This window comes from Camelus bactrianus, chromosome 5, assembly GCF_048773025.1.
Source record: "Camelus bactrianus isolate YW-2024 breed Bactrian camel chromosome 5, ASM4877302v1, whole genome shotgun sequence".
In the NCBI taxonomy this organism is placed as follows: domain Eukaryota; kingdom Metazoa; phylum Chordata; class Mammalia; order Artiodactyla; family Camelidae; genus Camelus; species Camelus bactrianus.
The window spans coordinates 104,700,802-104,714,519 of NC_133543.1; the positions used below are offsets into that span (position 1 = coordinate 104,700,802).

Here is a 13,718-nt window from a genome sequence, read left to right on the forward strand (position 1 = left end):
TCTGGTGCCTGTGGCGGGGGCGGGGGGGCGGGCTTCAGCTGTGGCTCCTCCTGGGGGTAAGGCCACAGCCCGCTGCCACACACGCCCCCCACTCAGCCACAGCGTCTGCAGAGCAGGGGACCCCAGGGTGGGAAGGCTCCCTTCTTGAGAGAAGGGCCCCGTGGCCAGACTCAGAAGTGGAATGAGGCCAAGACGTGGCTCTGGCGTGGCCGCCCTGCTCTTGAGGGAGACGCTGGGGAGGTGACCCGCCTTCTCACTCTGGCGGCTGAGCTCTCGGCTCTGACTCCGTGTTCTGCTGGTTCACCAGGAAGCGCAGCTGGGGGTGTTCTCTTTGTTTATCCCGTTTAGGGTTCATCTGGACTCTGTTCTTTCATTATTTGGGGAAAGGAGCCGGTCCCTCTTTCACTATCGCCCAGGCTGGCCGGCTCCCCGCCCCACCCCTAGCCGTCCCCCGTGTTCCTTCTTTTTATCGCTCTGGTCTGTATTTTGGATAATTTTTTTACATCTACCTTCCTGGTCGTCAATTTTCCGGTGTCCAAACCCTGTAAATCCGTCTACTTGGCTTAAATTCTAATTATTGTATTTTTCATCTTTAAAAACTCTGGGTTTTGTTATGAGTATTTTCCGTATACCTTACTTTTTTTTCTTAATTAAAGTGTAGTCAGTTACAGCATGTCAACTTCTGGTGCACAGCGTAATGTTTCAGCCATACATACACATGCAGATATTCGTTTTCATATTCTTTTTTATTAAAAGTTATTATAAGTTATTGAATATAGTTCCCTGTGCTACACAGAAAAAACTTGTTGTTTATATATTTTATATATAGTACTTAATATTTGCAAATCTCAAACTCCCAGTTTATCCCTTCCCACCCCCTTCCCCGACCCCGTAACCGTAAGATTGTTTACTATGTCTGCAAGTCTGTTTCTGTTTTATAGATTAGTTCATTAGTGTCTTTTTTCTTTTTTTACATTCCACATATGAGTGATATCATACGGTATTTTTCTTTCTCTCTCTGGCTTACTGCGTGTAGAATGACAATATCTAGGTCCATCCACGTTGCTGCAAATGGCATTGTTTTATTCTTTTTTATGGCTGAGTAGTAGTCCATTGTATAAATACACCACAGCTTCTTCATCCAGTCGTCTGTGGATGGACACAGGTTGCTTCCATGTCTTGGCTGTTGTGAATAGTGCTGCTGTGAACGTCGGGTGTGTGTAGATATCTTACTCAACTCCTGTCTTCAAACCTCTTGTGTGTTTGTTGATGTATGCTGAAAAACAGTTATTTTGTAGTCTGTGTCTGAGGTTTTCATGTCTGAAGTACTCCAAGGTCTGAGTCTATTGTTTTTGCTGGTTTTTGACGATGGTGCTGTGTTCCTTTGTGTCTTTGGTGGTTTTTTAAATTGTTTTAAACTAAGAGCTGCTTATCCTTGGGACTCTGAAATTCTTTGAAACCTGGGAATGAATGTGGTATGTTCCCCCAAAGGATTTCCATTTGCTTCTGACAGGTTCTTAGTGGCTCTGACAGTCTTTGGGGCCATGCTGAAGTCAATTTTCCGCCTTAGGGTTTTGTTGTGTGTGTGTATGTTTTTTTTTTTCCTAAGCCACTCAGGTTTTGTGACTTCAGGCTGAAAACTGCATCAAGGCTAACCCTGGTCCCAGACCCACAGGGAGATTTTTCCTTCCTGTCTTGCTCCCTCCAGGCTGCTGGAACAGAAATACCACAGACTGAGGGGCTTATAAACAGCCATTTCTTTCTCACCATTCTGGAGGCTGGACACCCCAGGTCAGGGTGCCAGCCTCTTCAGTGTTCAGTGAGGACCACTTTCTGTCTATGAGCTCACACGGTAGAAGGGATGAGGACACTGTGGGGCCTCTTTTCCTAAGGGCTCGGACACCATTCATGAGGGCGGAGCAAAAGCCCCACCTCCAGCGGCCACCCCCTCGGGGATTAGGGCTCAACATATGAGTGGTGGGGACCCGACGTTCGGTCCGCTGTACCTGCTTCCCGGGTCCTGCAAGCAGGCATGTGTGTGTGTCTGTGCGCGTGCACGCTGGGCACCCACCTCCAGCACACCGGAGTGCGGCTTTGGGGGGGCCACGTCTGTGTGAGGCGATGCCCTCTGGGGTGGGCCGAGGCTTCCCCTCTGTCCCCAGAGCCCTGTGGTCAAGGAAACATGTCTAAGTGCTCAGTTTTGCAAGTTCCTCTCAAGTTTTACCAGTTTCTGGCCTGAGCGTTCCTCACCATGTAGGTCGGCCTGGCTCTGTGTTCAAGAAGCTGTAAAGTCTGGAGTCTAATGTATTTCATTGTTGTTGTTGGACAGTCTGGCCCTGGCGTCTGCCTCTCTGCGTTGCTAATTCCTGCTCTTTGCTGAAGACAGCCGGGTGGGGTAGGGTGCGAGGGTACAGAAGGCTCTCCCAGGCTCAGAGGGGCCTTCCCCACAGAAGGGTGTTACTGGGCCCCATGGGCCATCTCAGATGTGGGGTCAGGGAGGGGGATCGGCAAAGCTTCCTGAAGGAAGAGGTGGGGTAGGGGTCTTGAGCTGGAGAACCGTCAGAACATGAATGCACTCTGTCTAAAGCAACTTCGCAGGGCGGTGCATGGGCTGCCGTGGGCGGGGAAGGGCGAGGGGACTGGAAAGCACTGGGCATGTTACCTCTGGGCCCTCTGGGGGCCCTGGGGGTCGGCACTCGGGACACAGCCCAGGACAGGGACTGGGAAGGCGGCGTGGAGACCCAGGGTTTAGGCTTCGTCCCCGGCAAGGCTGGCACCGCTGGCCACACGGGGCCCCACCCCGTGCCCTCCCAGGCACCCACCTACAGCCTGACTCTAAATCTCGTCTCAAGGTGGCTTCCCCGCCTCCCCCATCTCCACAGCCATGCGCTCCTAATGGCTCTGTCTCCCTGGCATCTTCAAGGGCCAGGCCTCACACATGGACGTCTCAGGAGTCCTTCAGGAATGGGAGTTACCCTCTTGCTCCTGGAGGAGAAGGAAAGGCCTGTCTTGTTACGTCATTTCCACTCCCACCCAACTGTCTGGGTTGGGGCAGCTGAGTGCTACCCGCACTCCCACAGGGAGAGCAGGCTGAGTGGGTCCTGGATCTGGGCAGAAGCTGGGAGTGTCACCTCCCTCCCCAGGTCCTCTTGGGAGATAAGCTGGTGGGAGGGGGCTGCGGGAGGGTAAGTGATGGTGATCTGCCCCCAGCCCCCAGGAGCCACGCGGCCCAGCCCTTGGGTGTGCAAGTTGTCGGGGGTGCCTGGGGTGGCAGGGCTCCCCATCCCCTCAGTGCCCGGCCACCGCCTGAGGTGGACATGAGCCTCTGGCTTTCAGACTCGGCATACACGCCCTGGGGAGCCCCAGGCTGTCCTCCTCCTGTGGAGACAGGTCACAGCACTCCGTGGACACCTGGCTGAGCTGCGTGCAGCCACCGAGAGGTGAGAGCCAGCCACCCTGCCCGCCTGGAGCCAGGTGTGGGCTCCATCAGGGCAGGAGAGGTGGGCACTGAACCCTCCAGGCTCCTCCCACCGGTGCAGCAGCTCTGGAGCACAAGCCCCTCACCCAACCCTGTCTGGCCCTCGGGTTGGCCTGATGGGAGTGGTGGAGAGGGCAGGAGAGGTGGGCAGTGGGGGAGATGGACAGACGGACAGAGCAAGGTGGGTGCAGGGAAGAGTTGAGAGGGCAGGCCCACTGGGGAGATGCTGTGGGAGCAGGTGGATCTACCCAGACGGAGCTTCCAGATCCCTCCCGTCCTTGCCAGGCACGTCCCACGGTCTGTCGTGGGTCCTTGAGGCTCAGATGGTCGAAGTCCCACCCAAGGTGGACAGCCTGTCCTGTTCTCCCTGGCTCAGCCCCTGCTCACCTGTCCCCAGCTGTGACGTGGGGACTGCTGATGCCACGCATGCCCCTGCCAGCAGACCCTGCCTCTCCCAGCAGCTTGGAGCCTAGGGGCCCAGAGCCCACAGATGGCCCTGAGGCTCAGCGGGGGCCGCCCACATTCCCCAGGGGCCTCGCTGACATGCGAGCTGATGCAGCCAGGACGGCCCGGCGCCTGCGCACGGCCTGCCTGAACCTCAGCTCCAACCTGCGGCTGGCGGCCAGCAGCCCGGCCAGCGCCCTGGAGCAGCAGCTGCGGGACAAGGTGCAGGAGATGCAGCAGCTGCAGGGCCGCTGGGACGCGGAGAAGGTGGCCCTCCAGGCCAGGTGGGTGCAGGAGAGCAGAGGAGAGGGGCCCGCTCGCGGCCCGTCCGCCCAGCGGCCGCGATCCTGGGGCTCCCCGCAGTGCAGCTCTACCTGCTCCCGCACCCCGCGCTCTGCCCCCACAGCGCCCTCCCCGAGGCCGCCCGGGCTCGGAGTCGCCGCCCCCCGAAGGCGGGTGAGCCCAGACCTCCTCAGCCACCCCCGGGGGCAGCGTAGCGCGGACTCTGCCTGTTTCCACGAACACGGCTGTGGTCACACTTGGACAGTCCCCTCGTGGCTGGTTCCCAGAAATGGGGTTTTCAGGCCTAAAAGCACATTCTTCCAGGGGTGGCCGCTTGTTTGGAGGCACACGGTGTACAGAGTGGAAGCAGGCGGGGGGCCGGGTGGTTCTGGACACAGATCCCACGCCGGGGCGCAGAAGTCTCGCGAGAGGGCGGCTTCTGCAGATGCGGGAGGCAGCTCCCTGGTGAAGGCCTAGCACCGCCAGGACACGGGGCTCACAGGGCCGCCGACGCCCTGCCAGGAGCGAGCCCACCCTGCCCTCGGGGCTGCTGAGTCCAGCACACCCCAGCCAGCCCCCAGGGAGCACCCAGGGGCAGCGCCCACGGCCGGAGCGCAGTGGGTGGTGCCGGGGCAGCCAAGGCTCCCTGAGAGGAAAGGCTCCTGGAAGGAAGGACATCACTTGCTGTTAGATTCACAGCGGCAGAGGGGCTCCAGGCCGAGGCACCGCCGGGGCAAAAGCCCAGAGGAGGGCCCGGCCCTGCCACCCGGCCCCCGCCCCCGCCCCCGCCCCCGCCCCCAGCCCAGGACCAGGACCGGGCAGGGCCTCAGGAAGCCACACCGTGGGGCACTGGGGCTGGAGAGCTGAGTCAGGGTCAGGCTGGGGCCCTGAATGCCAAACTCCCGAGAACGCAGGAGCCATTGAAGGTTCGAGAGCAGGAGAGAGATGTCTGACCAGAGTGGAGGCGGAGGCCCACTCAGACAGAGGTGGCCAGTGCCAGCAGGCCGGCCGCACCACAGGAGGAGGCAGGCGGAGCCAGGGTGGCCCCGGGGCTCTGTTCTCTGTGCTGAGGACCCTGCACTGACCCAGCTTCTCTCCAGACTCTCTGAGCAGACGCTGCTGGTGGAGAAGCTCACAGAGCAAAACACGAGCAAGGAGAGAACCATCTCCTGCCTCAGGATGGATGTCCAGAAACTGGTGTGTGCGGCCGGGAGAGGGGCGGCTTGCGGTGGGGGCGTCCAGACCTCGCTGAGCACCACCCCCACCCCCGCCACAGGAGTGCAGGCGCAGCGGAGGCCAGCTGGCACCGGGTGACCGGAGGGCCAAGGCAGAAGCCTCGCAGTGGGCCTTGGGCGGTGTCACAAAGGTGCGGGGCCTCTCAGGTCCTTCCCGTGTCCCACGGGAGGCAGCGGGCGGGCTGCAGGGCCCCGGCTGCTCCGGCTGACCCCTGAGATGACCCGAGAGATGACCCGGGATCTCTGCACTTGGCCTTGGCCCCGAGCTCTCTCCCTCCGCCTCTTCCTCTCCATACCCTGAAGGTGGCCCAGGCAGACACGGGAAGCCTGGAGCTGGCCGGGAGCAGCAACACTGAAGGCAGGGAGGTGCAGGACCAACGGAGGAGCCCTACGTCCCCGCTGCAGGCTGCGTCCCCACCACAGGCCCACTCCCCAGCCAGCCCGGACCCCGCGCTGCGGGCTGTGCATGTGGCCTGTGACAGGTGGCGGCAGCGGGAGCAGGTGGGCAGCCACAGCCAGGGGCAGAGTGGGTGGAGGGTGGGGGATGCACCAGAAGTGATGGTGCCCATCCCCACCAGGGCAAAGCCACAAAACCCGCCCAGCTAGGAAGGGCAGTTACAGGGCCTGCCCGTGGCCCACCAGGTGGGCTGCCTGCCTTGTCTCCCAGAGCCTGCCCCAAACCCCACTCCCGGGGAGGGTCTCCGGTCTTCAGTGCATCCTTTCTCAGGGCATCACCTTGACCTCTGTGGTAAGGGCCTGGCCAGGCCACGGGGGTTCACGCCGCACCCCCTCTCCGGGCAGGAGCTGCGCCTGCAGCTGGTGTCCCCCGAGGTGGCAGCAGCCAGGCTCCGGGAGCAGCTGTCTGAGAGCCAGCGGGAGCTGCGGGCCTCGGGGAGGCTCCTGCAGGAGCAGAGGCAGGGGCAGGCCCGGGAGCACCAGGACCTCCTGGGCGAGCTGGAGGTGCAGCGGCAGGAGGCGCAGCACCTCCGGGTGTCCTGCGAGCTCCTGGGGAGGTGAGGCGGGGCGGGCGGGGCACGCGTCTCCCGCGAGGCCTTCCAGCAGAAGTGAGGGCTGCGTCCCAGACCGAACCTGCCCCCGGCAAGGCTCCCCTCGCCCTTCACCCCCAGCGCCCACCTGCAGCGAGCACATCCCCTGTAGCCCAGCCTGGCCCCCCCGAAGCCCAGGCTGAGCGCGCGCCCCGCCCTGGGTCTGCATCCCCAGCTCCTCATTCCTGGAGCGGCTGTGCTCCGCCCCACCTCCGCCTGGCTGCCAGGACTCCTCCCAGGGTCTTCCCCAGCCCTCACAAGTGGGCAGTAAGATCTCGCCCTATCCATTGGGTGGCCCTGCGCGACCTCCTGGCATGTGCTGTGGGTCTGACATCCGTGGGGTAGCTGGCCGTGAGGCTCTCTGGGGTGCTGTGCACTGCTTACTGCCCTGGGACTGGTGTAGGGAGCAGCGTGGGACGAAAACCCCCAGGATTTACAGTCCCGAGTGAGAGTCTCGGTGGGGCTCCCAAATCCACGCGCTGCTCGAGCCGGGACACGGGACCCAGAGTGGGCAGGTGGCCAGGAAGGCTTCCGGGGGAGGGAGCAGTGCGGGCGCTGACAGGACCACCTCCTTGAGCCCCCCTCCTCTTGGTGGTCTGACAGTGCGTGCAGTGCTAGGACAGGAGGTCCAAGGGAAAACGTCCTGATTCCACCCTTGAGAGGCACAGAGGACAGGGGCAGAGAGGGGAGCGGAGCCATGCAGCCTGGCCCAGGGGCACGGGAAAGGAGGAGCCAGGGAGGGCCACTGGAGGACGCAGAGCCTGTGAGGGCAGGGAGGGTCTTCCCGGGGTGGGGGTGGGGGAGACAGGAGCGGGATGGGGGAAGCCCAAGGCCAGGCAGGCAGGGGCCACCTCACCATGCCAAGGGGCAGAGGTCATGGGGGCCACTGGGGAGGGTTAGCAGGGCCACCACCTTCACTCCTGTGGCTTGGTAGGGGTGGCCGGGTCCTGGCAACCTGGGGACAGGTGGGCAGGCCCCAATGGGCCCTCCGGCACAGGGGGAGGAGGGGTCGGACCCAAGGCTCATTTGGGAAAGGGGCCTCAGGACTCGGTGCTTCACGGCACGGCCAGTGGAGGAGCAGCTAAGATTTAGATTCTGGCTGACGAGCGCCCTGCTGAGAGGACCTGGGGTGGGTCAGCTTTGCAGGAGGGGGTCGGCGGGTCAGTGTCAGGGACGTGAGCAGTACAAGCCGATGTGGAGTTGTGGGGGCCCCGGGCGGGAAGGAGACTCCCGACTGCTGAGCTCAGCCTACAGGCGCAGAAGGCCGAGCGTAGGGGCACACCAGGGGCAAGACCCTCCAGTGCTTCAGGGGCTCCCACAGAGGGGCGGCCACCCCACCTGGGCAGGCCAGCCTGGGGCCCGAGGGGTGGCATCTTCTGGCCCCTCCCCACGTGTCCTGAGCCCCAGCCCTGAGCAGCCTCCACGGCCTGGCCTGTCCACCTCCCGGCACTAGGCCGAGGCTCAAACATGCCCAGTGAGGGTCCTTCAAGTCCCCTCCCCTGCTGCACGTCCGGGACTCCCCGCCTTACACCTGCCCTGCTCCCAGAGAGAAGGCGGCTCTGGAGGAGGTGGTGGAGGAGCTGAGAGGGAAGGTGGACCTTTCAGACAAGGAGAAGCAGAGGCTGGAGGCCAGGAACGAGGAGCTGCAGAGAAGCCTCCTGCTGCGGGGGCAGAAGGCCGAGCTGGTGCAGCCGGGAGAGCGGGGCCAGAGGGAGCTGGAGACCAGGTGGGCGGGGACCTGCCTCTGCCACAGCCGGCTGCCACAGCCCCTCGGGTGGGACCGCTGCTTTGCCGGTCTCATCTCAGGGGCAGGGTGCCCAGTGAGACAGCAGACTCCCCCCAAGCTGAGCCACACCCTCACACCCAGCCCAGTCCACCGTCCGGCCCAGTGCCAACCCTGGGCAAACCCACACCTGGGGCCCAGCGAACACGAGTGCCCCCAGCACGTGTGCACACAGTCCTCACACAGGCCTGTCCACGGAGGTCTCCACTGACAACCCCAGCCCCCCACCCCCTGCCCAGAAGCAGCTCACAACTCCTCCCTACAAGGTGACCTGTGCTCCTCTGGGGGTCCCGGGACTTGGAGGGGGCTGCAGGCGGTCACCCTGCCTGCAGGGCCCTGTGAGCTGGCCCCCATCTTGCCCTGAGGCGACCTCGCACCCTCTGCCCTCTGGTTTCCGGGTCTCAGTCAAGGGCGCCTGGAGCAGCTGGAAGAGAAGTTTTCTGGACTCAGGAAGGAGCTGGTGTCAGCCCAGGAGGCACTGAACGCAGTGCGGCTGCAGAGGGACATTCTGGAGAGCGAGAGGGAGGGTCTGCGCAGTGCCCTGGCCCGGGTACGCCTTTGTGCCCCTCTCTTTCCCACCAGCTGCTCCAACCCACCTCTGTCCACTTACCCTCCTCACCAGCTGGGCCCTCAGGCCACCCCCAGAGCCCCCAAACTCAACAATGGCCTCCTCGGTCACTGACCAGTGGGCACTGGCCCACCCCTCACCAAGTGCTGGCCACACCTGCTTCTCAGTGCACCCCTCCCTCAGCCACCCTGTCACCTCTCCTGACTGCAGCTTTTGTCCCTCGGGGCCGCCTTCTACCCCCAAGACCCCACCACTCTGGGACTCCTTCCACTGTGCCCCACCCAGCGCTCCAGCTTTCACACCTCCATGATACAGGGCTCACTCCCTCCCCAGCACCAACAGCTCTGCCCGTCCCCCCGTGACTTCCTTGCTGGGGTGACCTCTGACCTCCCTTCCCACCCTAGGCCGAGTCCAGCAAAGCCAACCTGGAACTGCTCGTGACTCGACTAAAGTCGGAGGGGGTGGAGCAGAGGGACTCCCTGGCCAAGATGGCTGCCCTGATGGAGGGACTGGCTCAGGACAAGGGCTCCCTGAACCACCTGGTCCTGCAGGTGAGACGAGGGCGCAGGTGACGGAGAGGCTGAGTCCCAGGTCTGGTCTCCCTGACTCAGGCCCCTCCTTTGATCCATCCTCCCCATCTTTCCTGTCCCTGGGTTTGGGGGCTGGGGGTGCATGGTGCATGGGCCTGGACACAGACCGCTTCCCGCCCCCGGTGGCAGCTGGAGCAGGAGCAGGCCCGGCTGCAGGAGCGGCAGAAGGTGCTGGAGCAGGAGCGGGCGGGCGCTCGGGAGCGGCTGGCACGGGCGGAGCAGCAGCTGGAGCTCGTGCGGGCCGAGCGGAGGGGCCTGCAGCAGGCCTGTGGGCACCTGGAGAAGCAGCTGGAGCAGCTGGAGGGGCAGGCAACCCGCACCCGGCGAGAGAGGGCCCAGCTGCAGGAGCAGGTCGACCAGGTGAGGGTCTGCTGGTCACCCCTGCCTCTGTGGGGCGGACGGGTCACACGACGCCTTTGAAAGTCGTGCTGGCGCAGGATGTCAGCACCGGCACTTTGCAGCTGCAGTGCTGACTGACTTGGCTGATTGAAAGCCGGCTTCCGCGGTCGTGGGCGGTGGGGGACGGGGCAGGGTACACAAAGAAGGGCGTTTACATCAGGCCTGTCCCCTAGTCAGAGGTTCAGAGGCCTCGGGTCCAGGGGCACTCGCACACTCGGAGGGGAAAGGCTTCACCGTTCCTCCTTTGTCTTGTGTCTCTCCTTTCTGGACCACGTCTGCCCGATCACTGCACCCCTTACGCACCCCTCTGCCCCTTCCCAAATCTCCTGACTGGGCTTCCATGGAGGAGGGCGGGTGCTGTGACGCTGCGGTGTCTTGGCTCTTTCTTGACCCAGCCTTGCTGGGCCACAAGGAAACCCTGTCCCTGCAGAGTCTGGGCCCCCAATGGCATTCAGATGTCATGGCCTGTCACCTTTGGGACTCAGTCCAGCCTCTTCCATATCTCACACTCAGTCCTGTCCTTCTTTGGTCATCTTTTCCTCTTTTCTTGAGTTGAAGGTTGATTATGCTCAGTAAGCCAGTGTGCAGGTCAACGGATTTTGACAATGGTAAGCACCTGTGTAGCCACCATGGCGATTAGGGAGCAAACATCTGCACTGGCCCGGCAGGCTCCCTCCAGTCATGGACACCCAGCAGCCTCTGCCCCGGTGAGCACCTCCGTGGACTGGTTTCGCCTGTTCTAGAACTTGTTGTAAACAGAGTCATAGGGTGTGGATGCTTTTGAGTCCAGCTTCTCTCTCTCAACACGATGTCTTTGAGAATCATCCACGTTATTAGGTATATCGAGAGTCCATCCTTTTTGGTGGCATAGTAACATTCCATTGTAGCAATAAACCGCTCTGGCTTACCCATCCACATGCTGCTGGACTTTTGGGTTGTTTCCAGTCTGGGAATGAACAAGACTGCTTCAAACATTTGTGTACAAGTCACGTACATATATTCTCAATTCTCTGGAGTAAATACATAGGAGTGAAACTGTGGAGTCACTGGCTAGGTGTGTGTTGAACTTTATAAGAAGCCACCAGGCAGTTTTCCAAAGCGGTTGTGTCATTTTGCTCTACCAGCTGCACAGGAGACTTCCAGCCACGTCTCAGCCTTGTCAGCGTCTGGGATCATCGGGTTTTATTTTCAGCTGTTCTGTGTGTGTGAAGTTAGATGCCACTGTGGCTTTAATTTGCGTTTCCTGATAGCAAATGACCTTAAACACATTTCCATGTGCTCATTAAATATTCATACACCTTATTTTGTCGAGTGTCTCTTCAGGTCCATAGTCGATTTTTCGCTGGGTTTTCTCGGTCTGGTTACGGATGCGTAGGCGTCTGCACATCTTGGACACCGCGCTTTGTCAGAAAGGTGTGTTCAAGTTTGTGTGACTTGCCTATGCATTTTCTTAATGGCATTCAACTTTGGCAAAATTCAATCTACCAAGTTTTTAAAAAATTTGTGGTTAGTATTCTCTAGGTGCTGTCTGAGGAATTTTTGCCTAGCCCAAGGACAAGAAAACCTCCTCCTCTGTTTTCATCTAGTTCTTAGGTCTGTGGTCCATTTAAAGTGAAGGTTTCTATACAGCAGCGGTTCTCAAAGTGTGTTCCTCAAACCAGCTGCTTCAGTATCACCTGAGAATTTGTTTAAAGCACAAATTCCCAGCTCCCCTCTCAAAACCTACTGAGTCAGAAACTCTACAGGTGGGGCCCAGGAATCTGGATGCTAAGTGTCCCTTCAGGTGATTCTGATGCACAGTAAAGTGTGAGAACCGCACGTGTATTGTCTGATGTAGGAATTTTAGCCCATTATTTTTCATACTAATACCCAGTTGTTCCAGCACCAATGTTTGAAAAGGCTCTGCTTTCCCCCTTGAATTATCCTGGCAACTTTCTGAAAATAAATTAATCATGTAGGTGCGTGTATGTGCCCAGGTCATATTGTTGATCTGTGTACATCAATCTGTGTATTCATTCTTTCACCAAAATCATAATGTCTTGATTACTGCAGCTTTTTAATAAGTCTTGAAGTTAGGTAGTGCAGGTATTTCCATCTTATTCTTCCTTTTCAGGATTGTTTGGCTATTCTCAAACTTTTGTATATCCGTATACATTTTAGAATTGGATTGTCAGTTTCTACCCACACCCCCCAAAAGCCTGGTAGAACCTTGATTGGAATTGTGTTGAGTTTATTAGATCAATTTGAGAACTGGACATCTTAACTGCATTGAGTCATCCATCCATGAATATGGTATATCTATTTTTTTTTTTCTTTACTTAATTCCTCTCAGTTGTGTTTTGTAGTTTTCAATGTAGAGGTCTTGGGATCTTAGATTAAATTAATTCCTAGATTTGATACTGTGAATTGCCTTGCTGTTTTAATTTCATTTTCTTACATTCATTGCTAGTATGTAGAAATACAGTTTCATATATTAACTTTCAATCATGTGACCTTGACAGATTCAGTGATAATCCCCAGGGTTTTACATGTGCATAATCATGTTACCTGCGAATAACAACAGTTTCACTTCCTTTCTGATCTCAGTGACTTTTATTTCTTCTTCTCTTAATTCATTGGCTAAAGATCTGCGGAACAAAATTGAAAAGAAGTGATGGGAGTGGCCATCCTTCTGCGAAACCCAATCATGGGGAAAATTCCATATTTTACCATTAAGTATGATGTTGTCTGTTGGCTTTTCATATATGCCTCTTATCAGATTGAGGAAGTTCTGTTTTATTCCTAGCATGCTGATGTTTTTTAAATCATGAATGGGTTTTGAATTCTGCTAAATGTATTCCCTGAATCTATTAAAATGGTCATATCATTGTTCTTATTCTGTTAATATGGTGAATTATACTGGTTTATTTTTTTAATATTAAACTAACCTTGCATACCTAAGATAAACTCTACTTGGGCATAAGTTAATAACCATTTTATACATGTTTGTTCAGTTTCATAACATTTTGTTAAGGATATTTACATCCATATTCATGAGGAATATTGGTCTGTAATTTTCTTTCCTCATAATATTCTTGTCAGATTTGGAATTAGGATTATGCTGGCCTCGCAGAATAAATTGGAAAGTGTTCCCTCCTCCTCTGTTTCCTGAAAGTGTTTTAAAATCTGCGTGTTTCTTCCTTAAGTGTTAAAAAAATTCACTAGGGAAATCGTTTGGGTCTGGAGTTTTCTTTGTGAGAAAAGTTTTGATAGCAAGGTCAATTCTTTGATGGATGCAGGTCTTTTCAGATTGCCTACTTGATCTGGTGGCTGTTTCTTCTTCTGCATCCTAATCATTTTGCTTGTTGTATTTTTATTATCATTCAGTTCAAACTATTTTCTCACTTTCCATGTGATTTCTTCTTTGACCCATGGATTATTTAGACATATATTACATAATTTCCAAAAGTAGGAATTTTCTAAGTATCTCGTTTTTATCAATGTCTAATATAATTCCATTATAGTCAGAACACCTACTCCGTAGTATCTGAACAGATTTAAATGTACTGAAGCATGTTTTACGGCCCCAGCATATTATCCATCTTGTTGAGCATTCCATGTTCGTGTAAAAAGAGCACACACTATGCTCTTGCTGAGTGTAGTATTACAACTATCAGTTAAGTTGAGTTGCTTGATGATGTTGTTTGAATCTTCTGTGTCCCAATGGGGTTTATTTTACTTCTTTGGGTTTTTTGTCTATGTGTCCTATTACTGCCAGAAAGACATTAAAATCTCTAGATTGTGGAATTGTCTACTTCTACCTTTGGTTCTGTCTATTTTTGCTCCATATATTTTGAGTTCCTATTATTAGAAGTATACAAATTAATATTTTATGTCTTTGTGATGAATTTTTA

At 56.8% G+C, this 13,718-nt stretch overlaps 1 protein-coding gene across 9 annotated transcripts in view; it reads left to right on the forward strand.

The window, feature by feature from the left end:
- The window catches only part of CROCC2 (ciliary rootlet coiled-coil, rootletin family member 2), a 65,488-nt gene that overhangs the window by 13,878 nt on the left and 37,892 nt on the right, over positions 1-13,718 (forward strand). For all 9 annotated transcript variants that reach the window (XR_012507244.1, XR_012507245.1, XR_012507246.1 and 6 more), the window contains 10 exons: positions 3,337-3,440; positions 4,009-4,206; positions 5,305-5,401; positions 5,481-5,570; positions 5,743-5,940; positions 6,241-6,452; positions 8,032-8,211; positions 8,674-8,818; positions 9,241-9,387; positions 9,556-9,786. Coding sequence is in view for 5 of the 9 variants with exons in the window: in XM_074364681.1 (XP_074220782.1) it covers positions 3,337-3,440; positions 4,009-4,206; positions 5,305-5,401; positions 5,481-5,570; positions 5,743-5,940; positions 6,241-6,452; positions 8,032-8,211; positions 8,674-8,818; positions 9,241-9,387; positions 9,556-9,786 (1,602 nt within the window). In the remaining 4 variants the exon portion in view is untranslated. The remainder of the gene's footprint in view (positions 1-3,336; positions 3,441-4,008; positions 4,207-5,304; positions 5,402-5,480; positions 5,571-5,742; positions 5,941-6,240; positions 6,453-8,031; positions 8,212-8,673; positions 8,819-9,240; positions 9,388-9,555; positions 9,787-13,718) is intronic.